Source organism: Mirounga leonina, unplaced genomic scaffold (assembly GCF_011800145.1).
Source record: "Mirounga leonina isolate KUSES-001 unplaced genomic scaffold, KU_Mleo_1.0 Mir_150, whole genome shotgun sequence".
Taxonomy (NCBI): Eukaryota; Metazoa; Chordata; class Mammalia; order Carnivora; family Phocidae; genus Mirounga; species Mirounga leonina.
In genome coordinates, this window is record NW_023270374.1 from 29,920,508 (window position 1) to 29,945,726 (window position 25,219).

The 25,219-nt window shown below is 42.6% G+C and overlaps 1 protein-coding gene across 4 annotated transcripts in view; it reads left to right on the forward strand.

The window, feature by feature from the left end:
• The first annotated feature begins 543 nt into the window (after positions 1–543).
• The window catches only part of DHX35 (DEAH-box helicase 35), a 65,963-nt gene continuing 41,287 nt past the window's right edge, over positions 544–25,219 (forward strand). For 3 of the 4 annotated variants that reach the window (XR_004679483.1, XM_035006314.1, XM_035006312.1), the window contains exons 1-6: positions 545–630; positions 5,481–5,614; positions 10,280–10,372; positions 16,519–16,596; positions 22,537–22,641; positions 24,723–24,784. Coding sequence is in view for 3 of the 4 variants with exons in the window: in XM_035006314.1 (XP_034862205.1) it covers positions 591–630; positions 5,481–5,614; positions 10,280–10,372; positions 16,519–16,596; positions 22,537–22,641; positions 24,723–24,784 (512 nt within the window). In the remaining variant the exon portion in view is untranslated. Of the gene's footprint in view, positions 631–5,480; positions 5,615–10,279; positions 10,373–16,518; positions 16,597–22,536; positions 22,642–24,722; positions 24,785–25,219 lie in introns of all 4 variants that reach the window. The other variant, XM_035006313.1, reaches the window with a different exon arrangement.

The following is a 25,219-nucleotide window of genomic DNA, read 5'->3' on the forward strand; positions in this document are numbered from 1 at the left end:
CATGTTATCTCATTTAACAGAACCTTTGAAGACCTCATTTTACAACTGAGATTAGATGACAGCTCAGCCTGAGGAAATGGCCAAGTTAGGATTCCAAATCACCTCTACTTATCCTCAAAGCTCTTGATCTTTCCAAGAGTACGCCATTTTTTACAACGAATGCAGAATTTTCATCCCTGAAAAAACAGGACGAATGCAGAATTTTCATCTCCGAAAAAACAGGACTCCCGTGCCATCAATTTTCTCCCAAAGCTTGCCCTTCCGGGGGCGAACGGCCGACACCCGGCCCACGCCGTGCTCCTGGAAGGGCCGCCTGGAACCCTCACACACCACGCTGAAAAGCTCCGCGAACGCCGCCCTCTTTCCCCAATATGGCGGGGCCGGTCACGTGGTCAGCGCGCGGGGCCGGAGCGCTCTTGGAGACCGCCGTAGGTCACGTGGCTGGGGGGCGGTGGCGACCACGGGGGCGTGGCCGTAACTCCGCGGAAGCCTCCTGGGCCGAGGCTCCTCGCGGGCCACGCCCCCCGGCCCCTCCGGGGGCTCACGCGCAACGGAGGGGTGGAGTCTCCCTCGTGACCTTTCACCCCAGCATGGCTGCGCCCTTGGGACCGGTGAAGTTCTGGCGACCCGGTAAGGCCTTTAGAGAAACGTTGGGCAGATGCGGCGGCCTGACTTTGGTCTTGGCTCGGCAGCCGGCGCCCTGGGGCCTGCGGACCTGCTCGCAGGCCTGACCTCGGCGGGCTGGCCACCGCCGCCTCAGAGCTGGTGGGCTCTGCGGCTCAGGCGCCCACGGTGGTCCCGACAGATTCGGGCGTCCGCCCCCAGCCTGGGCAGAAACTCTGTGCGTGACCTTGTTCGAGTCTCAGCTTCCCCGGGCCTCGTTTTCCTCACTCGTGATCCCTGCCTTGCCCAACGCTGGGGAAGCGCTGAAGCGCCCACGCGTGTCCTGTTACCGCCCTGGGGCTACGCTGGGGCCGGACGGGCGGTGCTGCTCAGGGTTTAGGAGCTCAAGCTGTGGAATCGGGTTGCCTGGGTTCGACTTCTCGGCTGTGCCCTGTAGTAGCAGAGTTCCTTTGCGCAAGTCACTTAATTTTCCTGAGCCCTAGCCTCCTTACCTGTGAAATGGGTAGAGTAATAGTTATCCTGTGGGCTTGAATAACGAGTACGGCGCCTTGTCTGACCCCAGAGTAAGTGCTCATAAAAAAGGGAAAGTGCCTTATTTTGTTTTAGGGTAATTCTTGCCCATCTCGAGTGTCTACCAGAAAGTGACCACCCTCCTTCGTATTGGCTGTCACCCACTTCCCTCTGTCAGGGAAACACGAATGTTAGTCACAAAAGGCGTTGTTTGATGTGTTTTGTTTCTTCATCAGGATTTTATTGAATGTGTACTTGCCAGATCCTGCTAGATGCCTTACTTCCTCCCCTTCCGTCAGTTTCTTGTGAAAAACAAAAGTTTCTTAACAGTTAACCAGCTTACGTTTTTCCACCACTTGCACCTCTGCAGGTCTGGGTGTGCAAAGTATCTTGCAGCAAAAATGAAATGAGACGGAGAAGGTAGTAGGGGGAAAACTTTTAAATGGTATTTTAAAGTTTTGCCCTGAGATGCTAACCATGCATATACTTGATGTGGGAGATAAGCCCAAGCAAGGGATGTGTTAATTCTTTTTAAAAATCTGTAGTTTGTCCCTTAATGACAGTTTTATTCAGTATTTCAAATCATTAGCCAGTTATCCATCCTGAATTTTATTTGCAGCCGGAACTAAGATCTCATTAGGTGATGAGATACCCTCTATTTTACTTATTCAAGCCTTTAATAACAGGTCAAAGTGTTAAGTATAATAAAGGCGTGAATGAATTGTTGCAAATCAGAAGAGGATACTATTTTGGCTAAAGAACATGGGGTTACTCGGAGAGTTCTGTTCCATTATTTAAATAGTTCCTTTGTTGAGGGTATACTTATTGAGTGCCTAACCTTGTGATCAGGCGGCAAATACAGGTGACCAGGCTGCTGCTCTGCTCTCAAGATTTATTCTTTCTTTCTTTCTCTGTCTCAGTTATGATATAAAGTTAGATATCCTTTAGAAGAGATATTATGAATGAGGCAGAAAGAAGTGGTGGTAAGGGGGATAGGTTCTACAAGTCAGACTGTAAAGCTATCCTTGACTGCCATATTTACTAGCCTGGTGACTTGGCAAAGTCACTTAAATGCTCAGAATCTCAGTGACCTTATCTGTGAATTGGACAGAACAACACCTACCCAAAGGATTGTTTTTGGTTTTTTTAAAAATTTTATTTATTTATTTGACAGAGAGACAGAGATCACAAGTAGGCAGACAGGCAGGCAGGCAGAGGGAGAGGGAGAAGCAGGCTCCCTGCTGAGCATGGAGCCGCATACGGGGCTCGATCCCAGGACGCTGAGATCATGACCAGAGCCGAAGGCAGACGCTTAACCCTACTGAGCCACCCAGGCGCCCCTACCCAAAGGATTGTTTTGAGGATTAAATGAGAGTACATGTAAAGCTCTTAGTACTAGATACATAATAACTATTAGAATTACATAGAGGTATAGAAGAGAGGGAAAGATTGAATGTGTGGATAAGAAATACTTCATAAAGATAGTGATATTTTTGAGGTGAACAGTGAAGGCCAAATACGGTTTTGTTCCTTGGAGAGGTAGGGGTATGGAGCTCTGGGCAAAGAGAGCAGCCTGACCAAGGCAAAGTGGGATGTGTGCCTCAGGAATGTCCAAAAAACCAAAGTAATTGAGTAGCGAGATGGTGTTAAGTGATAGGGTACGTTTTGGGGTGAAGCAGGAGATAATGCTATTCTGTTTCTAGTTCATTATTTAAAAAAAAAAAATGCTGGTCATGACCCCACTACATTCATTTCATAACCCACTAATGGGGCATCACTCAAATTGAAAAACTGAATTGAAAAAATTGAAATTAGAGGGAATGCTGGGTGGGGGTGGGGGTGCTGTTGTCAGCCTTGATTTGTAGGTGGAGAAATGAAGGCATTTGTGGTTTGCAGGATTACAAACTTGTTACTCCCTTAAGTATAGAGAATGTTCCCCAGGGAAAGGCAACCATAGGCAGTCAGAATGGACCGTGGGATGTATGTAGAGGGGAGGCAGTCCTGGTTTGGCTGAATGAAGTCTTTTGTAAGGAGGAGACATACTCCTTATTGATTGACATTAGCTCTTGTAAAACATCTCATGACAGAATATACTGAGGTGGACTTGGCTGTAGGCTGGAGACAGGGAGGGGAGGGGTAGTAAAGAAGACACCTGGGTAGATTAAACCCTGGTGTGGGAGGAAGCAAGAGACCTTGCAGGAGCAATGCTATTGCTAAGACAGGCTGGAAAGGTTTAAAACATGTTTTGAAAAGGAGGGAATTGGTGACAAAAACAGAGCAGATGAGGATGAACTATTCTTTGCAGCAGTTTTCTTGGGGAAGGGTTACAAGAAGTTATATAGATGTGGCAATAATAAGGGAAGAAAGGAAAGGAGACTTGCCTCTTTGAGCACAGGCTTTGTTCCAGGTCCTGTTCTATCTTTTATCTTGTTGAAAGGAATGTCAGCATTTTGGCAAAAACAATATAGCAGTGCCCCACTTAAATGATTTTTGGCAATCTTGGACCTCTGGAACACAACTATGTTCCTAGAAATAAGTGGAAAAGGGATTAGAGATCTGTGACAATGACTCTAAACTTAGCTCTAGGGGGTCTATGGACCACGAGCATTTTCTGTCCTGATACATTATATTCTGATGTATTTTTCAGGAGAGGGGTCCATAGCCTTTATTAGATTGTCAAGGGGTTTGGGACCTCCAAAAAATGTAAAAATAAATCACTGGGCTAAAGGTGCTTGTCATAAAGCCCCTGTAATTTCACATGGCATCAGACCCTGAGTTCAGAAGATCTGGGAGATGATAGTTTGGGGTAATCACTCCTATAGTGCCCCCAGCAGAAGGCTGTGTGGCCTGTGTTTGAACTTCCAGGGAAGGTTTTTAAGATTCACAAAGGCATTACACCCCAGTGCTCAACAGCTCTAGCTTTTGAAAATAGCTTCCTTGGGCGCCTGGGTGGCTCAGTTGGTTAAGCGACTGCCTTCGGCTCAGGTCATGATCCTGGAGTCCCTGGATCGAGTCCCGCATCGGGCTCCCTGCTCAGCAGGGAGTCTGCTTCGTCCTCTGACCCTATCCCCTCTCATGTGTTCTCTCTCTCTCATTCTCTCTCTCTCAAATAAATAAATAAAATCTTTAAAAAAAAAAAAAGAAAATAGCTTCCTTGTGTCCTGTTGAATTCCAAACCCTGTGTCACTTATTACTCTTAGTTCTGTCCAAGGCCTACACAAACAAATTGGCGCGAAAAGTTCTGGAAGCTGATTGTAAAAATTGAACCCATGTTCCTCTTAAGGCATTTTCCTTCAAAGGCTAAAATTCATGGTACCTGAAGAGTTTTACATGATGAGATATGGCTTCCCTATTCTTCACCGTCCTGGGCACCAGTTTGTCATTGTTCTCACCAAGCCAGCATTGTGGAAAGCTGTTGTTTAATTTGCTCAGCACGGTGGTTTCTTGGAATGGTACTTCACACCCAACCACTCCAGTTCTGTGATTCAAAATGGGGGCTGCCGCCTCCCGCCTCCCGCTCCACTGGCTATGGTTGGTTGGATCAGGCTGGGCATTGGACCTAAGCTGGGGGAAGAGGAGCCTTCCCCCGCCTCCAGACCACAGACCACACACACACCGGGGACTCCCCCCCCCCCCCCCCCTTGCTGAGTCTTTTACTTTCTCCTTAGCACGTATTACCACCTTCTGCACAAAACTGTGTTATGGGAGGAGGAGTGAAAGAAGCAAGTAAGCCGCACGAGGGTAGGACCTAGCATCTGGAGTGTTCCCTGTGGCATCTCTTGCATTCAGTCCTTGTTGGGGAGCGAATGGAGGGTGGGGAGTTGTGAGCCTGAGCAGCCTTGATTCCAACTCTTACTGAGAATCCAAACTTAGGGATCGAAAGGAGCTGGTGGAGAGGCGCTGAGATGAGAGAAGGAGCAAGCCAAGGCAGCATTTGTGTCCCCGGGCCTTGCTGTCGTCCTGCAGTAGCATGTTCCTGCACCTCAGCCAGTTCCCATTGGGTTTCTGTCACTTGTAGGAGGAGTAATTAGAATAATTAGTAGTAATATGTCGGGGCCAGACCTGAAAACATTGTCCTCTGGAATACAGTTACGAGTGGCTGGTTTGGAGCCCAGGGGCCTCTCCTCTCTGTCCTTGATGCTGCGGTGAAGCTTTTAGGGGAGATTTTTGTATTCTCCCAGGTCCTTTCCTAGATGCTTTCCTGAAGTTAAAGTTTAGTATCTTCTAGTAGTTTGAGGTAAAATGCATTGCTTGTGTTGTATCTTTGCCTTGGAATTTGTAAAGTCTGCACATTTTTCTGTCCATTGGTTGCATCAGAGAATCTGAAAAAAGCATTTCTGTTACAGGTACAGAGGGACCAGGTGTCAGCATCTCTGAAGAGAGACAGAGTCTGGCTGAAGACTCTGCACCACCCGTTGTCTACAATCCCTACGCTGCCCTTTCTATAGAGCAGCAGAGGCAGAAGCTGCCGGTGTTCAAGGTACACTAAACAAGCCTGTGCAGTCGGTTGGCCTGAAGCCGTGCACGGTGGCCTTAGACTGGGTCCTGAAGTGAATCCTGTCCTCTTACTCTTAACGGCTCTGTAGGACACAGTGAGCTCGGAGCTGCCCTTATCTGAGGGGATGAACCTCAAAATATGTGTGTGTTGCTTAACCATATAAATCTTGAAAGTCCTTAATGGTTTTTTTAGTTAGATGTTGTTACAAATTGAAAACCTGGAAGAGGGGTGCCTGGGTGGCTCAGTCGTTAAGCGTCTGCCTTCGGCTCAGGTCATGATCCCAGGGTCCTGGGATCGAGCCCCGCATCGGACTCCCTGCTCTGCGGGAGGCCTGCTTCTCCCTCTCCCACTCCTCCTGCTTGTGTTTCCTGTCTTGCTGTGTCTCTGTCAAATAAATAAAATCTTAAAAAAAAAAAAAAAAAGAAAACCTGGAAGAGATGGAATGACATTCTTTTTCCCTCTCTTTGCTTTTCGATTATGGACAAATTCAGACATACAGAAGAGTAGAGAAAACAGCACAATGAACTGCTGTGCCTCCAACTTCAACAGATTACCAGTGTATGGCCAATGTTAGCTTTCTTTTTAAAGGCGAATTTCTTTAAACAAGACTAATTGGACATCTGAGGAGGTTTCTGTGGAAGAAGTTAACTCCCACTGACACGGTGACGGGATTTGGGTGCTTATTATGTACTGTGTGCACATCCAGCATTTGATTTTATTGGTCTCATGAAATGGACGTATGTTCATCTCACAAGAGACCAAAGTATGAACTAGAATTCAGAATACATTTGTTTATAGCCGTCATTCTCCAGTGCAGACAGACATGGTCCATGGGCTCACTTTTCTCCCTGTTGCCAAGACCACATGGGAAGGGGCACCTGGGTGGCTCAGTTGGTTAAGCGACTGCCTTCGGCTCAGGTCATGATCCTGGAGTCCCGGGATCGAGTCCCACATCGGGCTCTCTGCTCAGCAGGGAGTCTGCTTCTCCCTCTGACCCTCCCCCCTCTCATGTGCTCTCTCTCTCATTTTCTCTCAAATAAATAAATAAAATCTTTAAAAAAAAAAAAAGCTATAGCACAATATCTGTCATATAGTAGTGCTTTAATATATTTTTAGTATGCCAAATATAAAACCTTTCATCATGAAGTAATCACAACTTCTACATTATATCAGTTCAATAAATAAAATTAGATTATTTATTAAAAAAAAAAAAGACCACATGGGAAGCCAGATTGTAATCAGGAAGTGAGCTCTAGGCCAAAGGCCATTTAGATAGAGCTGAAGAATGTTTCATATAGCCCCCGATGAAGGGCGTCGTGCTCTCCCAGCCTCACGTGATGCCCCTGGAATGACCCGAGTAGGTGTGGCCACCAGCACCCGTGGCTCACTCTTTCTCCTGGACAATGCTGGGGGAGAGCTGCCAAGTTCTCACACTAAGGGAGTCTCTTTGTCTAGACTGTGCTAATCATTCCTCTTCTATTGATATGTGCTTTCTCCAAATGGATTCGAAACAGAATCCTTCTTAACTTAGCCAAGTCACCTAGATTAGAGTGTTATGTGGCCCCAAACATTTTAGTCACTCACTGACATTTCTGGGTTTCTCCCTCAGGTGATTAACCTCATCCAATATGTGTGAATGTAAACCGGTTTGCCCCTCAGGAGATGAGATTATAGGTTCACCATTGCTGCCTCGCTGTTGAGGGACATAGTTTGAGCTGCGGTGAAGTATCAAGGTTCTGGAGCTAGACTTTAGAGCTCAAACCCGAGCTTCATTGTTTTTGTGCTGTGTGACCTTGCTTCACCATCTGAACTTCTGTGTTTTTATCTGTAATATGGGACTAATAGCACCTACCTCATTGGATTGTTATGAGGCCCAGATGAGATCATCCACATGGGGCATTTAGCAAGGTACCTGACATATTGTAAGTATTCAAGTACACAGATAATTATTATTTACCAAGTATTTAATTTTGGCCTTTCCTTGACTGTTTTTCATCATCCATCTGAACTTACAAGATACCATAAATGAAACAAATGCAAAAGTAATCAAGGTTTAACATTGATGGAAATTAAAATCGTATGGGTTATTGGTAAAAAGCAAAACAGAATTTAAGCATAGTTAGGCACTCATGAGATGTTAAAGATAAATCTAGGAGATGAAAAGGGTGAAAGGGACCCATTCACCAACCCGTCCCCCACTAAAACTAAAAGTAGCTTTAAAGACAGAAATTGAAACTAAAGGGGCAATAAATTTAAAGTTCCTCTCTTTTTCCTGCTGTCATTACAAGGCAGCCTTCTTGACCACCTCCCGTAGGCTGGCATTCTTGCTGGGGCTTGGACATTGCTATGGAAGGTCGTCCTCTCACTCCTTTACACACCGCCTCCCTGAAGCTCAGTGCCCTCCTCCGCACCAGCCCTTGGCCATCTCTCTGCTTGCGCCTGTGGGCGCTACTGTCATTTTTGCAGTCTCCAGACTGGAAATCTTGTCATGTCTCTCTCGAATGTTACACGTTGGACCTTCTTCGTGTGCAGCCCTTCCTATCTAGTATGTGAAATGTGAGTTACTGCCTTCAGTTTTCTTCTGCTCGGTCTCATCTGGTGCAGCACTGACAGCCCAGCCAGCGCCCCAGGGACGGTGCAGACCGTAGCTCTGCTAGGGAAGCCTGGACTACCTGTCTCCTAACTCATTTCCAAACCACACCTGGAGCCTTTTGTGGGCTCTTATGATGCCCCTGGAATAGAGTTTGTATTGTTTGCTTGTTTCCGTCTTCTTCCTTTTGCTTATGTTATTTCCCTTTCCTGGAATGCCTTATCTTGTTTCTGTCTGTATTCAGATTGTCTTTCTAGTTTTCCTTGACCATCCACCATCCATCCGTCTATCCATCCATCCATCCACCCACCCACCCACCGTTGGATCTACATTCATAAAATACCTGCAAAGATCCCAAACCTTTCACCTTCCCCTAGCCAAAACGAAAGAAAGCACCAAGTCCAGGCAACTGACAAAAGAGTGTCTAGACTAGTCATTATAGACCACCTGCAGCAGGATCTGCTGTGGGGGCTTGAGAAATGCAGATTCCTGAGCCCCAACGTAATCCTACTGAATCAGAAACCCTGGGAATAGGGCTAGGAATCTTCATTTTTAACAAATATCCTAAGAGGGTTTCACACTAAAATGTGAGAACTATATATTTAGACCCCAAATAATGCCCGATTCAAAACCCCAAAGCAGCCAATACTTTAGTGAGGCAGTTAGGCAGCATGTTCACTCTCCCAGTCCTCACCACGTTGTTGGTGCCCAATCAGACGGGCTGAGCAGTAGTCAGAGTGGGGGAACTTGTCAGGGTTTACTTCATTCCAGACCAGGTATTTATGGAATACCTTCATGACTTTCCAGACCAAGTGCGTCTTTCAGCACATGTGGGTACAAAAATATACTAGGGGGCTAAGTAGATAGGATGTTGGAATCATCTCTTCAGTTTTCTGCTCACACTGAATGGGTAAAGAAAGGCTCAGTTGAAATACAGGTGTAACCTATGGGTGCTTTATTACGAACTTGGATTTAGAGGTAGAGGTGAAAGCATATTCTTTCTGTCTTTTTTTTCCCCAGTTAATAAATGAAAGAATTTGTAACTAGATAATACATAATTTGTACAAAATGTAAAGGTCTGTCTCCTTCACATCCTTGCTCCCCGGCCACCCTCTTCCGCTCCAGGAGATAATACAATGATCGGTTTTTGTTTTGTTTTATTTTCTGTAAAGATAGCTTGTACATGGCATGTATGTATCCTTTCTTTAAAAACACAAATAATAGTGTATTATTTACACTGTTCTGCACCTTGAGTTCCTCCCTTAACATATCTTGTTGACCATTCCATATCAGATAGACATTTGTTCTTTTTTTAAAATTCAATTAACATACAGACATTTGACAAATAGACATTTGTTCTTTTTTTAAAATTCAATTAACATATAGTGTATTACTAATTTCAGAGGTAGAGTTCAGTGATTCATCAGTCTTATATAATACCCAGTGCTCATTACATCACATGCCCTTCTTAATGTCCATCACCCAGTTACCCCATCCACCTGCCCCCTCCCCCCCGCAACCCTCATTTTGTTTCCAATAGATATTTGTTCTTTTTAACGCCTGAGTATATTCCATTATTGGAGTGTTTCATAACTGATTTAACCCTGTTGATGAACATTTAGACTGAAATTTTGGCTGTTATAAACAATACTTCAGTGAGTATAACTTCTTATAAGTAAAAATTTTGAATTAAAGGGTATGTATATTGTATATTTTGGTAAGTTACTGCTCTCAATTGCACTTGTCTCAGCTTATATGGACACCGACACTGCGAGATGGAAATATATTTTGATAATTCTTTGTAAGATTTACTTTCCCTTTGGGCTCCTGGCTCAGTGGGGATTCTGCTTCTTCCTTCCCTCTGCCTCTCCCCCTGTTCATGCTCTCTCTCTGTATCTCTCTGTCTCAAATGAGTAAATAAAATCTTTAAAAAAAATTAAAAAAAAAAAGATTTACTTTCCTTTGGCAAACAGCTCATTTCATAATGTTTAAATATCATTGTTTAGATCTTTTGAGAACATGTATGGCTCTTTACAATGTATGGTTCTGTTTTTCAGCTTAGGAATCATATATTATACTTGGTAGAAAACTATCAGACAGTGGTGATTGTTGGAGAGACGGGATGTGGGAAAAGCACGCAGATCCCACAAGTGAGTATGTACTTATATGTGTCTTTGCACTTACATTTGGCCAGAAGGGTTTTGTAACTTGAGAACTCTCTTTACTATAATTTGCTTTTTAAAGATCTTCTGTCAGAGAGAAAATATTCAACCCGACTAGATACTTTTTATTCAGCTTTTGGCTCTTGTGATTGATTACCGTCGAAGTAATAGTCATCTTTGATTTATTATAATTCCAAAATAATGATTGACTAGCCATACTCTGAAAGGAACAGTGGAGACTCCTTCAAAGAGGTATAATGCCTGGTTTTTGTCCTCAAGTAGTTACAGTTGAAGAGGAGGGTGAAATGAATGAATACTGCTCTAGTTGTAAATAAAAATGGACTACCAAAGAATTACATGGTGCTGTGGAAGGAGCCCGTGTTACAAGGCAAGCTGCTGTCTGGTGTGGACAGAGGTGGACAGAAGGATCAGGAAAGGCCTTGTAAAAGAAATGACATTTGAAGTAGACTTTGAACGACCAGTGGGAGCTGGCCAGGAAGATGTTCTCATCCAGGGAATATTGTGGTCAGAGATACTGGGGTGTGAGAAGTGTCTGGGACTCAGCAAGAGTGGAAAGACAGGGTGAGGTCAAAATGTGTCTTACGAGCCTTGACTTGGAGGGTGAAGAATGATATGTAAGTGGTCAAGGATGAGAGTCATTGCAGGTTTTTCTTTCCTTTTTAATGTAGATTTTTATTGAAGTATAAAATGTATATTGCAAAGTACTTATAATTGTACAGCTTGATAAACTTTCACAAGTGAATACACATGTTTACCAGTCCTCAGATCAAGAAACGGAACAGAACATTACCAGAGCTCCAGAAGTCCTCTTCTGTCCCCTTCTGGTCTCCTGCCCTCTCTTCCTGCTTCCTGTGCAACACACAGGGGTATCTCTCATTCTGGCTTCTAACACCGTAGATTAATTCTGTTTTTGAACTTATAGAAAGAGATAATACAGCTTCTTTTGCCCAATCCAATAATGGATTTAGGCTGTGGCCTAGACATGGTATTTCTTAAAAGGTCCCCAGGTGATCTAATGTGCAGCTAGGGAAAGGTAAGCGGAAGGGAACGGACGGCAGTAGAGAAAGGACAGCGGAGCACATGGTGACCTGGAGGGAAACGTGCGGGTGGTATCAAGACCATAGCACATTACTTGCTTCTTACAGACAGACACAGAACAGGGGCCATGTTGAATTACTGAGAGAGTATCAGAAGGCAGTAATAATCAGTACCACCGCCATCGTCATTGTCAAGCAAGTAATAAGTAAGTGCTACATGAAGTGGTCAGTTTGCACATATTAATCTGTTTAATCCTCAGTGAAGCAGGTACTATCATTACCTTCCTTTTACAGTTGAAGACATTAGAGAGCAGTGATGTGGAGGAGGGAACATAGAACGGGTTGAAAGATGGGCCACATGAGGTGAGGTGGTCTGTTTGTTAAGGAATAAGTCTGTTTGGTTATTTAGTCAGCTCAACATAACTATGTTATGTTACCAAAGAACCTGAAAATCTCAGTGGTTTAAGAACACAAAGGTTTATTTCTTCCTCCTCCTCTGTGGTCTTCTTAGGTTGACGACCCAAGATGGCTGCTCCCCGTGGTCCCTGGGACCGAGGATGATGGCCCAGCTCTTATCTGGGGCTTGGGAGTCTTGGGGTAGATGGCAGGATTAGGAGACGGCTCAAGTTTTAGAACTTATGACTGGAAGTGGCACTTCTGCTCACATTTCATTGCACAAGGCAGGTTTCACTGCCCGGCCCGGTAGCGGTGGGGTGGCGGTGTGTGGAATCCTCTGACAGGGGTGGGTGGCAAATGTTTGGATCCGAGATACTGTACAGCACGACGATCTGGTCATTTCCCCCAGCAAGGCTTAGCTGCCAGGGAACAGAGGGGGCCTGCTGAGGGTCGAGTCCAGGGAAAGAATGGCCTGGAGGCGAAAGAGCAGGGTCTGAGGATCCAGTGGCAGTGAACAAAGGTAGTTTTTTTTCAATTTTGGAAGAGTATTTAATAGGTTCACATGGTTTAAGATTCAAGAGATGCGAAAGGACATAGAAAGAGAAAGATCTCTCTTCTGCCCTATCTTCTGATGCTCATTTCCTTTATGTGGATGCAACAGATGTCATTAGTTTCTCAGAGATTTTCTTACTGCATTTACAGAGAAGTGTGTGTGTGTGTATCTCCTCTTTTTAAAACACAGATAGGTGGCATCTATATGTGCTTTAATGTACCTTGTCTTTTTTCCCACTTAATGTATCATTTTTCAGTTGTATAGATTGCACATAATTTATTTTACCAGTTCTCAGTTGATAGGCACTTAGGTTGTTTCCAGTTTTGTATTATCACAGTGATGTAATGAATCAATTTGCATAGAATTTTGCACATGTATAGGTATACTTACAGAATAAATACAGTAGTCATGGAGTTGCTGGGTGAGAGGGCATATACATTTGAATTTAACTGCTTTTAAGGAACTGTGTTTTCTTACAAGCACTGTGTTTTTTGAATACATTCACATGGTACAAAATTAAAGAAGCACAAGAGAATAAATGGTGAAGAGTGAATCTCCTAAGCTTTGCTGGTGAAATTGATGAATAGGTCATTGTGATAGTTGATTATATCATTGGTCTGAATACCTGCCGCCCCTTGTATGGAAGGATCATCCTTCTTTCCTCACCACACAGTTCTTCTTCTCTGAGACCGTCACAACTTCTTGTGACGCTAATTTGAGTTATAGTCTAGGAAAATTGGACAGGCTGAGGAGCTGAAGGTCACGGCAAGAATGTGGAGCAGCTTTTTCTCAACGCACTGTCTTGCTGGATTTATATAACGTCTTTCCTTGGAAAAGTACCGCATGTTGAAGCACCAAACACCAGTTTTGAAATTTCACAAACTATTTGTGGAATCTAGCTGATATTTTTTCCCAGAGCTCTGTCAAAACAATGGACTATGAAAACAAGCTCTTTGCTACAATTTTTATTCGTGTTGTTTTTGATGGAGTGCTTCCTTATCCCACTCCTTAATGAGAAGACCAGATTTGGTGACCCTTAAAAAGAGTGAAGATGGAATTCAGCGTGACATCCACTGCCTTTTGATAGCTTTTGTAACTATTCCTATATTTTGATAGCTATTCCTGCTTTTGCAGCATCTTTAAATTTCCATCTGTCAGCAGTCATAAGCATGCAGGAGTCTGAATCACAGGTGTATCGAGGAGACTGGCTTCATGGGCAGGTTGTTTATTATGGAAATTTTTTTTCTTTCGCTTACCACTGTTACTAAGAGATTGACTACAAGTATGTGCGTTTTATTTTGGATGGTAGAATTGTGTCCTGGTTATGTGGCAGGGCTTTGGTTTGCCGAGCTTAAATCCCAGCTCTTAGATTTTTATCCAGGTCCTTGGACAAGTTTTGTGATCTCTTTGTTTGCTTATCTCTAAATTGTTGATGATGCTGTTGCCTTCCTCATAGATACGTTGTGAGGATTAAATGGGCTTTTGCATGCAAGGTGCTCAGCACAGTTCCTGGCACTTAATAACGTAGTCTGTGAATCTTAGCTATTATTTCTTGTAGTTCTGTTTTTGCCTTTGTGTTGATTGGTGTGGTTGGTAGTGTTTTGTGTTATGTATTTAATCAAGAGAGAGAAACTTTAAGTTTTTATGGCAAAAACCTACATTATCTAAAACATGTTGTCCCTTACAGTTGTTTTTTTAAACTATTATTTATAGCTAATTTTGGGCTAACAGAACAGTTGTAAAAATAACACAGAATTCCCTTAAACCTCTCCCACCACTTCCCCTGCTGCAGTAATCAAAAGCAGGCATCTCTATTGGTACAGTGCAGCCGCTGGGCTACAGATCTTCCGCATCTCTTCAGTGTTCTCACTGGTGTCCTTTTCTAGTTCCAAGATCCAGGACCTCACGTTGCATTGAGTTGTTATGTCTCCCTAGTCTTCTCTAGGCTGGGGGAGTTTCCTCAGTCTGTCCTCCTCATCCTTCAGGACCTTGACATTTTTGAAGAGTGCTGGGCATTTATGTGATAGAACACCTCTCAGCTTGGATTTGTGTGATGTTTTCTCATGGTTAGAATGAGCTGGTGGATTTTGGGAAAGAATACCACAGAAATGGTGTGTCCTCCTCAGTGCATCATATCATGGGGTTTGAGATGCTGATGTCTGATTGCTGGCGAGGTGCCAGCTTTGCCCCTAAAGTTACTGTCTTGCCATTTGTTGGTAGTTGGTAAATATCTAGGGGAGATATTTTCAGACTGCAGATACTCCCCTTCCCTTCAAGCTTTTGCCTCCTAATTTTAGCATCCCTTAGCGGATCTTGTCTGCAGCACTTACTCAGGGGTTTGCTTGATGCTTTTCTCTTTCCCTTTTTCCTTCATTAAATGGAATCCTCTCTAAGGAAGAACTGTCCCTTTTCCCTCATTTATTATATACATCAGTGTGGATTCATGAATATATATTTTGTTCCATGGCTTAAAATCCAATACTGTCTTTTTTAGTTTGTTACTTTGATCATTAGGAGCTCCTTTAGTTAGGCCCTATGTCCTTTCCTAAAGCCTTTTTTTTTTTTTTTTTTTAACCTTTCCTTACTTTCTAGTACTACAGGACATTTCAGGCTTGTCTTATAATATCCCTGACTAGCCCTGGGGTCAAACACTTCTCCAAGGAGCCCTGGTTCCTTTATTGGAGAATGGTGTTTAGAAATCAAGAATTGGGTGCTAGGGTGCTTGTTGCCACTGAGGTGTCATTGCTATAAGTCTCAGTGGGCAGATTTAGGAAATATATATGTGACTACTAATCCCCACACATAAAAACATCTGTATATCTGTATCAGTCTGTGTATGTATTAAAAACCATGAATTTATGCTGATACTTCTGATTGTAATCCAACACCATAGGGCTCATTTTAGCCTTTCCTTATTTGTAAATTTCTCCTATAGTGAGAAACTCAGTCCTCATTATTTACAATACGTTAACTTATTTGTTGGATTCTAATATAAACATAAAATAGTTTTAGAATTACTAACCCATACCCCCATTTGTTATTTACCCACATTTACTGACTAGATCACGGTTCTCTCTCATTGGCTTTTATAGCATCTAGTCCAGACCTTGTTTTCCAGTTACTTAGGTTATGTCTTCCCCATCCCCTTGGGTGTGATCCTGTAATTCATTTGTGCTACAGAAAGGGCCATTTGTTAGTGTTTGTATTTCCTCCTGGTTTCCCATCATGTACATCTTGGTTGGTTTTGTTTATGTTTTGGGCACTTGAAGAGCATGTGAAACATGCCTGGCTCTGAATCAGAGCTCCCCAGAAACATCTACTCGGAGCATTGGCATTCCCTCTTTATCCCCTGCTGCCCTGTTTCCATTTTTCCTCCTTTCCTCCCGATCCTCCATAGATAACCATTCTCTTTAGTTTCTTCCCTTGTTTCTTTTGAACAAGTGAGTAGATATATGTAGTAGCATTTTAAATTTTTTTCCTACTGTAAAATATATATTCATTGTGAAGCAATTTAGACATTATAAAAATATGTAACTGATAACAGCTGTTACCACTTTGGATTTTAAAAGTGTATATGATCAAATGAATACATAACAAATGAATATATATAGCAAATAAATACATAAATAAATCAGGTAAATACATACTGTCAAATTTTGTGTGTTCTGATATAATGGCATATATACACATGTACAAAATCTAGTTATTTTTATTTAATCTGACTAAAATGTTCTGTATGGTTGATATTTACATTGAGATGTCTCTCTGTGTACTTTAAAATTCTTTGTCCTGTAGATTTAGCACTGTTCCGTGTGGCCCATGGATAGTAGTTTATTCCTTCAGGCAGCTCTGGTACTTGGAAATTTGTAAGACTGGGGAGTCAGAATGTTGAACTTGGGCCTTGGTTCTTCTGATTATCAGCTCTGGTGTGAATGTAAGCAAGTTACTTAACATTGCCAAGCCTCAGATCCCTCATTTGCAAAATAATTTCCAAAATGTCTGCTGGGATAAGAACCATCTGTTACTAACTTTCTCAGTGATTTTAACACAATACAGGGTTATCTTGGGAGAAATTGTTTCTGGAGAAGTGGTGTCAGATGCATACTTCGGTGTGGTTTTGTTTGCAGTACCTTGCAGAAGCGGGCTGGACTGCCGAAGGAAGAGTGGTGGGAGTGACCCAGCCTCGAAGAGTGGCTGCTGTTACAGTAAGTTTCTTTTCCACGTTGTACAAACTCCCATCTGTGTCTTCTGTCTCAGTGACTTTTTTTTTCTTGTTTCCTTAAGGCCCCAAATGAATATGGTGTGGCTCCTTGAGTGTTTAGTTCTTCAGTTGAAAAAGAACTATGACCTGCTTATTTTTGTAAAATTGATACTTGTACATTACAATTTTTTTTTTAAAGATTTATTTATTTATTTGACAGAGACACAGCGAGAGAAGGAAGTGGGGGTGGGAGAGGGAAAAGCAGGCTTCCTGCTGAGCAGGGAGCCCAGTGGGGGGCTTGATCCCAGGACCCTGGGATCACGACCTGAGCTGAAGGCAGACGCTTAACGACTGAGCCACCCAGGTGCCCCACAAATTTTTAAGTAGTAATAAAGTACAGTGGAAGTCAGAACAAACGAAAAATAATTAAAATAAATAAAAATGTCACCACCCAGTGAAAACCTTGTGAACATTTGTGAACATCATTCCAAGCTTTGCTCTTATGTTTACATGAAGATGAGTGGTGCCTTGAATGCATAGAAGTAATTCTACGAAAATGGGATGCCAGCTATACATTTGCTTTTGTTGAATTTCACAAATTTCACTGAAGTGAAATAGGAGTAGTTACTTAACTTTGGAGAAATATTTGTTCACCACATGAGAATGTATGGAGGCTTGAAAACTAAGAAACAAGATTACAGAAAGCTTTAACATCACTTGTTTTTGAAACCGTTGCAGGTAGTTTCCTGTTACAAAAGAGCAAAGGCCCACTTACTCTTTCTGCATTTTCTCCCTCTGTTTGTTATAGATGCAGTGCTGTGACTTTCATTTCAAGCGTATACATACATGTTCTTTTCTGTAATCATAACTTCCACAGCTGATTAACTTTAGTTCTAGTTTAAATAGATCCAGTGTTCATCACTAATTCTCTGCCATGGTTTTGCTAACCTTGAATGGCTCATTTTGCCTTATTTCTAGATTGAATTGTATATGCCTGAGAATGTTTGGTTGTAGTTTTTGTTATGAAACTCTTGCTTCGCCTTCTCTTTCCCTGGGAACTGTGCAGACATTGCTCACTGCCCTTTGACACGGAGGATCACTGTGCAGAAGTCTGAGTTCCAGTGGGCTCTCTTCCCGCTTCCTTCCTGGCTCACTTGCTGCTTGGATGCTCGTAAGCTTGTTTTTGTGCCAGGACGTATCTCGATGCTGGTTTTTCTGTCTCATTGTTTCTTAAATATGGAAGAACTTTTGAGTCTTCAGGTTCATATCTCAGGTTTTCTTCTGTTCTATCTTGGCATGTATATTCTTTTTTCTAAGGGCATCAATTAAGTGTGTATTAGATCTCCTTTGTCTCTTTTTAGTATTTATCACCATCTTTGGAATCATCTGCTCTTTTCCAGTTTCTTTTGTAAGATGTCTCCAAGCCTGTCCACAATGTTCGTGATTGTTTTTAGTCAAATGTATTCTATTTTGGCTCCTTTATATCTCTACCTAGGTCTCATAATCACTTCTTTGAATGTTTTTTTTTTTCTTTAAAAGGGAAGTGAATATCTAGAATGGGAGGAGATAATTACAATACATTACAGATTGAAAAGCTGATAATATTACAAACATTTAAAAAATGCAGAAAAATAATGTAACATTTTTATTAACTGTCTGACACGTTGCTTTTTTTTTGAAAGAGAGTGCGTGAGCAGGGCTGGGGGAGACAGAGAGAGAATCTTAAACAGGCTCCATGCTCAGTGCAGAGCCCAGTGCAGGGCTCAATCTCACGACCCTGAAATCATGACCTGAGCCTAAACCAAGAGTCAGATGTTTAACCTACTGAGTCACCCAGACGCACCCCCTGCCTGATACATTTCTGTAAATCTTTTTTTCCTGCAGTTGTTGGTTATATTCCCATGGGTCACCTCTTCACATGAGAATGATTTTCTCTTCTTTTCTTATGGAGGGAGTAGAGTAATATTTTAGTGTAGAGTAGAGTAATTATTTAGCCTAGCATAGTTGATTCAGATTTGCTTTTTATTATTGCCACTGTAGAAAAGTTTCTCTAACTTTATAACTGTTGTTTGTAGCATTGTATAAATATGGGGATTGTTCTCAAATTTAAGAAAAGTCTCTCAGGTGTCCATCATATCCAAGCTGTGAGATTTGGGGGATCTCTACAGACTGGCTTCTGACCTGTCCATTTCAGACCTTGTTTCTCCTTGACTCTCCTTTGACTTTGTCTTTCTGCCTTAAGCTGTTTTTAGCTCAAACTTAGGGTTTCTTTGAAACTGGATTCCTTTAGCTGAATTCTACTTGTTTCTTTGAACAATACTTTTTTTTTTTAAAGATTTTATTTATTTATTTGAGAGAGAGAATGAGAGAGCACATGAGAGGGGTTAGGGTCAGAGGGAGAAGCAGACTCCCTGCTGAGCAGGGAGCCTGATGTGGGACTTGATCCAGGGACTCCAGGATCATGACCTGAGCCGAAGGCAGTCGCTTAACCAACTGAGCCACCCAGGCGCCCTCTTTGAACAATACTTTTGAAGTTTCTTTTTAAACTGCTTTTTTGCTTCTGTTCCTGTCTTTCTTTCCTTCTTGGTCGGCTTTACTGCAGTGGGCTGGCGTTAGGACTTTGATGATAATTACCCGTCTTTGAGTTGGACCACTGATGGCTGCAGAGTTGTGAGGTTGTGCTGGTCTGGTTAGTGCATGGCCTCCCACCAAATCTCTTATCCTCCTCTGCTGGGGCAGGATGAGGATGAGGATGAGGATCTGGAGGTGCACTCCTTAGTGATTGCAGAGGTCTGTAATAGCTCATGATAAAATTCGGTGGGCTCTCTGATTTAGGACTTGGTACTTGCTGCCTGCCTGCTGCCTCTCCTTCAGTTCTCTCTCCCTCGTGATTGTTTGCTAGCAAAATAGGTCTCTATGGAAACATTTCCTGTGTCTTCTGGGCCTGAACACACGGCTGCTTCTTGTCTTCCTAAAATAAGCATTGTCCGCCCTGCCTGTTAGGGTGGTGACATTAAGAGAGCGGTAGTGTGCTGGGGCTGTGAGGAGTCCGGAGCCTCTCTTCTAGAGTCACACCTCATGGTATTCGGCAGCCGTGCTTCCTCGTTTGTTTGGGCTTGTAGCTGTTTCCTTCTTTCATTGAAGATGTAGGGTTTGGGTGACAATATTTTTTATTTCTTTTGTTGTTCTAAATTAGCTCTCAGAGGAGATGGGGGGTGCCTTTATTTTGTCGTCTTACCTGGATAAGAAATTAATTCTGTTGCCTTGAGTTACTTTTGCTCAGTATTGAGTTTTCATTATTGTGTTATCCTTTTCCCCAGAGTTCACTTTCTAATTGTCTTCAAGGTAGAAGTTACTGATAGACATTTTCTGAGTCTTGTGAGTGTAAGTATAGAGATAACAGTTGGGAAACTACACTGCAGTGTTTAGACTTAACCTTTTATGTCACCGAAAGATAAGTCAGTTACTTAGAAATTAGAGCAATTTTTCCTGTTTGTAGTTGGGAGTCTTAGCTCTTAATCATTTTGCATTTAGCTCCAAATGTGTAGCTATGGATAATTCCATGAAACTCCATGCCTTCTCTTGAAAGAGCGAAGAGTGTATAAATTAACGGTGGAGTATTAATAGAGCTGTCAAGTTTGAAATGCTACTTCTCAAAGAGTACTTTGTGTGCCAGCTGAACTCTGAAAACAGTCTCAGAGCCTAAGAACAGATGGCATGAGCCATTGCTTGATCTCTGTGAGAGGCACTTACTAACGAGCTTGTTCACTGGGCTCGTAGGGTCTGAGTTTGTCTTCCAGACCAGGCCCTGCCTTGACCTGTGACTCAGGACAAGCTCTAAACCTGTCTTATTTCAGTTTCTTTCTTTGTAAAAACGAGGGTATCTTGCCCACCTCATGGGCTGCGTGCATATTTAGTGAGATACAATTTGTGAAAACTTGCAGCCTAGAACCTGCAGGTGGTAAGTACTCAGTGAGTGGATTTTTCTCTTTATCTCCCTTTCTCTGTATTTATTTGCCTCAAATAGATAGTATTTATCCAGTCCAATTGATGAAGTTATGGGAGTAAAACTTAAATAGTAGAGGTAAAAATCTGTTAGAAAGCTGATAGAATATGACCTTTCAAATGTCCAGTGGTGTGATCATACATAAAAAATAAAATAAAAGAGTTTTATGATAAAATATATTTTATAGCATATGTATACAAACAATGAAATAAGAAGAATAAATGTATTTGGCTTTTACCTTTTAGACCCATAAAATGATTATATTTTTATGGAGAGGGTTGGTCCATTTATACTCATTGTTACAAGCCTATTTTCCCATTAGCTCCTCATAGATCTACGTACACATTTTCTATCTGTACCATTTTCTGAGATTTATAGTATAATGATCTGTAGAGTTGAAATTGAAAAAATAACAAAATTTTCATGGCGAAATCCTGGTTGGCAGGAAATAGAACCTGCGGAGGTAGAGCAATACTGTAGGATGGATTTCTGATTTCATAAGGTGATTTCCAGGACTGCGTGGTGTGGAATGGTTGATTCGGTTTTGGCCTGCCAGCTCTGTAATTCCAAGTCATTAGGCAGAGCCCCTTCTATTCCTCATCTGCTCTTGGGTTTCTCCAACACTGATGGCCAGATAATGCCTGGAGAGCTGAGTGCAGGAAGGCTCTGGGCTTCTGACCCTGGGGCTGCTGCACCCAGTGGCAGTAGCGAAAAGTGCCACAGGCCACCGCCTGTGCCAGCCCACGTTCCATACCCAGGACTCAGAGAGTCCGTGGAGAGGTGGCCTCACCTGTGGACTCAGGCGGAGGGGGGCGGGGGGGAACGGGAAGGGACACTGCCTGCCTGCCTCACGTGGGGGGTTGGGGGTGCTGTGCCAGTTCCCAGAAGCCTCTCATATGGTTTTCCTGTAGTTTTTTTCAGTCAGGCAGTTGATATAATGAACGTTCAACTCTTCAGTTTCTTTTTATTTCCCTTCCACTTTGATTTATTCATCATTTCAAACATTTTCTGTTAATAAGTTGATAACCTTTGAATAGCCTTCTAGGGGTAGTAGGAGATCTTGCTGTTGGGTTTTGTTTTCTCTTTCCTATGCTCCCCTTTTATTTGTCATATATTGGTAAGTGAAAAATGTATCTATAGTTTATGGTCTTCATAATATATTATTATGTATTTTGTTTTCTGCTTTTACTTCATTATGTTAACTTGGATTCTTCATTTACCTTCTCATCCGCTTTTCTGCCCCTTTTCATTGCTTTCATTTTTTAACCTGCATTCTTGTCTTTATTTCCCCTTTTAATGCTTTTGGTAGCTGGGGCACTGTTGCAAATTGTTTTAGGTTATCTGGCTCAGGAAACGTCATTTTTTTGCCTCCAAAGAGAAGATGACCTTGGCTTGGTGTTGAATTTGATCATTCCTATTCTCCTGCCTTTATGGTCCAGTGGAAGGTACTTTATTTCAAGGCACAGAGACATGAAAATTTTTCCCTAGTTGGTATACTAAAAAGCTTTACTGTGGTGAATCTTGTCATTTCTTCCACTTTTTGTTTCGGCTGCCAGGAAATGCTGAGCTGAATTTGTGGTTCGACTGAGATAATTTTGGCATATCTGTGTTTTAAAATTTTCTCTTTGGCTTTGATCTTTTGAATTTTATCTGCCATTTCTTTGGTCGTGATCTGTAACATCTTTATGTGATTCCATTTATGTTGCTTATTGTTATACGATACTTAATTATAAGTTAAGTTGCCCTAAGTCGATTGTAGATGGAGGAGTGAGACACAAAGTAAATAAATCATGCTTTTTCTCTGATGACCTGCCCCTTTTCTTCTCATTCTCCACTGTGTTCACATACTTATTTAAAAAAATACTAGATTCTCCTTGGTATGTGCTCTGTGCAGTAATTTCTATGTCTCTATTTTCAGCATGATCTTTCTTCCCAAAGGTTGCAGGGAGAGTAGCCGAGGAAAGGGGTGCAGTGCTGGGCCACGAGGTGGGCTACTGCATCCGCTTTGACGACTGTACCGACCCACTGGCCACAAGAATCAAGGTGAAGTGCTCACACTGCTTTTCCTACTGTGAACCAGGAAGAAGATTATTGGGGGGGCGGGGCTTAAAAACATGCAGCATCACTGCTGACCGAGACCCTGATACCAGGGCAGAAAGTGTACGAAATCACCCTGTCCTCAGGGAGTTTAGTCTGGGGGAGGTGTGGAGCTCTCAGAGAGTCCTTGAATCGTGGCCCAGAAGGGACCTCGGAAGGAAGGTTGAGCCCTTGGTTCTACAGATGAAGAGCTTGAGGGCCTGGGAGGCTGAATGACTTGCCTCAGGTATGTGCCCGTTGATGATAGAACCAGGACTTGAGGCTGTCCTGTCTTATATGTGTTTTTTGTTTTTCCACCAATCCACATAGCTGTCAAAATATAGAGACTTGCCTGTAAAAGACTGAAAAACAGGGACAAGGCAGTATAAATTGATAAAGCGTCGAATTCACAAATACTATTTTCACGAGTTAGAACTTTTTCACATTTACATGACGATGGATTTTACTTGCCTTTCTTTGACCTAGTTGCTACTGTTGAACTCGTGTCCGCAGTTATGGGTGTTCCGTCAGCGGAGTGCCTGCTCCGTAGCACAGGGCTGGGGTCGTGCAGGTCGGATGGTTCTGCAGAACAATGGAATGCTCTCAGTTTCCTCTCAGTTTCCACAGAGGAAAGTTGAAAATAATCAGATGAACCAGACAAGGTAGTGATTTATAAGAACAGGGATCTTATTTTCTAAATTTTTGTATTTTGTTACCTTTGAGATTCATTTTGCTGGGTAAAGAGAATATTCTTCTGTACCATCAAATATATTTAAAGTAGGTAATTTTTAGTGGGTTACATAACCAAATGGTTGTTTTTGACTCTTGCATGAAAAGCTTTTGTATTCCATTTGGTCATCATTTTAGGCGCTCTGCTCTTAACTGGTGCCTGTCATTGGGGACAGGTCCTCCTCACTGCTGTGTGTATGTGTGGCAGCTGGTACCATGCCTAAGAAAAATGTGATGGAAACGTATCCTGTTCTTAAAACAAAAAGTAAAAGCACTAAACTACAGCATGCAGGGGAGATGGTTAGCCTTGTTCAAGTACTGAGTTATTTTGGGCGGCAGTAATAATATGTTACTGCATGTGTCTGAAGCATTTTATAAACATACATTAATCCTAAATAATAATAACTGATACTCTTTTTTTTAAGATTGATTTATTTTAGAGAGGGAGAGCGACAGAGGGAGAGGGATCGAGAGAGAGAATCTTAAGCAGGCTCCATGACCGGCACAGGGCCTGACATGGGGCTCGATCCCCCAACCCAGAATTCATGACCTGAGCAGAAATCAAGAGTTGGCCACTTACCCGACTGCGCCACCCAGGTGCCTCCTGATAGTCATGAACACTGTGTACCAGGTCCTGTGCTGAACACTTTACCTGTACTGCCTCTCTCTCTCTCTATATATATGTATGTATAATAAACCTCTGAGGTAGATACTTTATTGTTTCCATTTTACAAATGAGGACTCAGGCTCAGAGAGGGTAGGTAACTTGCCCAAGGTTCACACAGCACGTAAAGGCAGAATGAGGATCTGGGCTCCCAGCCCACTGACACCACGGCCTCTGTTCTTAACCACAGCCCTATGCAACCTCTCTAAGATAATAGCAGTCGAAGCTGAGGTTAGTAACCTCAAGAGCTGCAGGTCTGCAGTCTTTGGGACATTTTAAGAACAACGATCTCAGACTCGTGGCCTTCCGTTGTGTGGACAAGGTTTGTCTACACTGCCTGTTCGTCCACAGTATCAGTAGTGCAGGCCCAGAGGAAATGGGGCTGAGCCAATGTTCAGATAGTAAATGCAGGTGGAATTCTGCTGGAAGATTTGCAGGCCCCAGCTGAGGACCCTGTGATTGAAGTCTTGTTTGTGACCAGTTGCATCGATCGCTAAAGCATTGGGCCGTTTCCTCATGGTCCTTTGTGGGAATTATCTTGTACACACACTGGCGAAGAGTTGTGTGCATTTGGTTACATTTGAACTTTTTGAAAAAATCCTTAATGTACAGTGTAAATGAATTATTTCTAAAACTTTGTGTTTTTGTTTTTTAGTTCCTGACTGATGGAATGTTGGTCAGGGAAATGATGGTTGATCCATTGTTAACCAAATATAGGTAATTGTGCTTTTCCTACAGTAACTTCCTGAAGTTTCAAAAAGCACCCAAGTAGTTGTGTTAATAGCTGGGACTTCATGACTGCCTTCAGCTGCCCCAGAGCTTTCTCTTTACCTGGGCTGTTGCAACCTTTGATGCTTTCTCAGAAGCTACTAACAGTAAAAAATGGGCACATTAAAATCCCTGTCATTATTTGAATAATCTGTTGACTTGTCACACTTCTCTTGCCTCTGTTATGTCCCAGGATTGATGGTGACTGCAGATCATAGCACAGAACTGGGCAGTGTTTTGTGTCACGTGATATGCAGAGTCCAGATAGTTAGTTACACTGTCTTCCTCTTTGTGTGTCTTTGTCCATTACTCATGGCATTAACATTGTCCTACACAGGCTCTGTGGTATTCTAGGGAAGGACGTTAAATTTGAGTCCTGGGTAC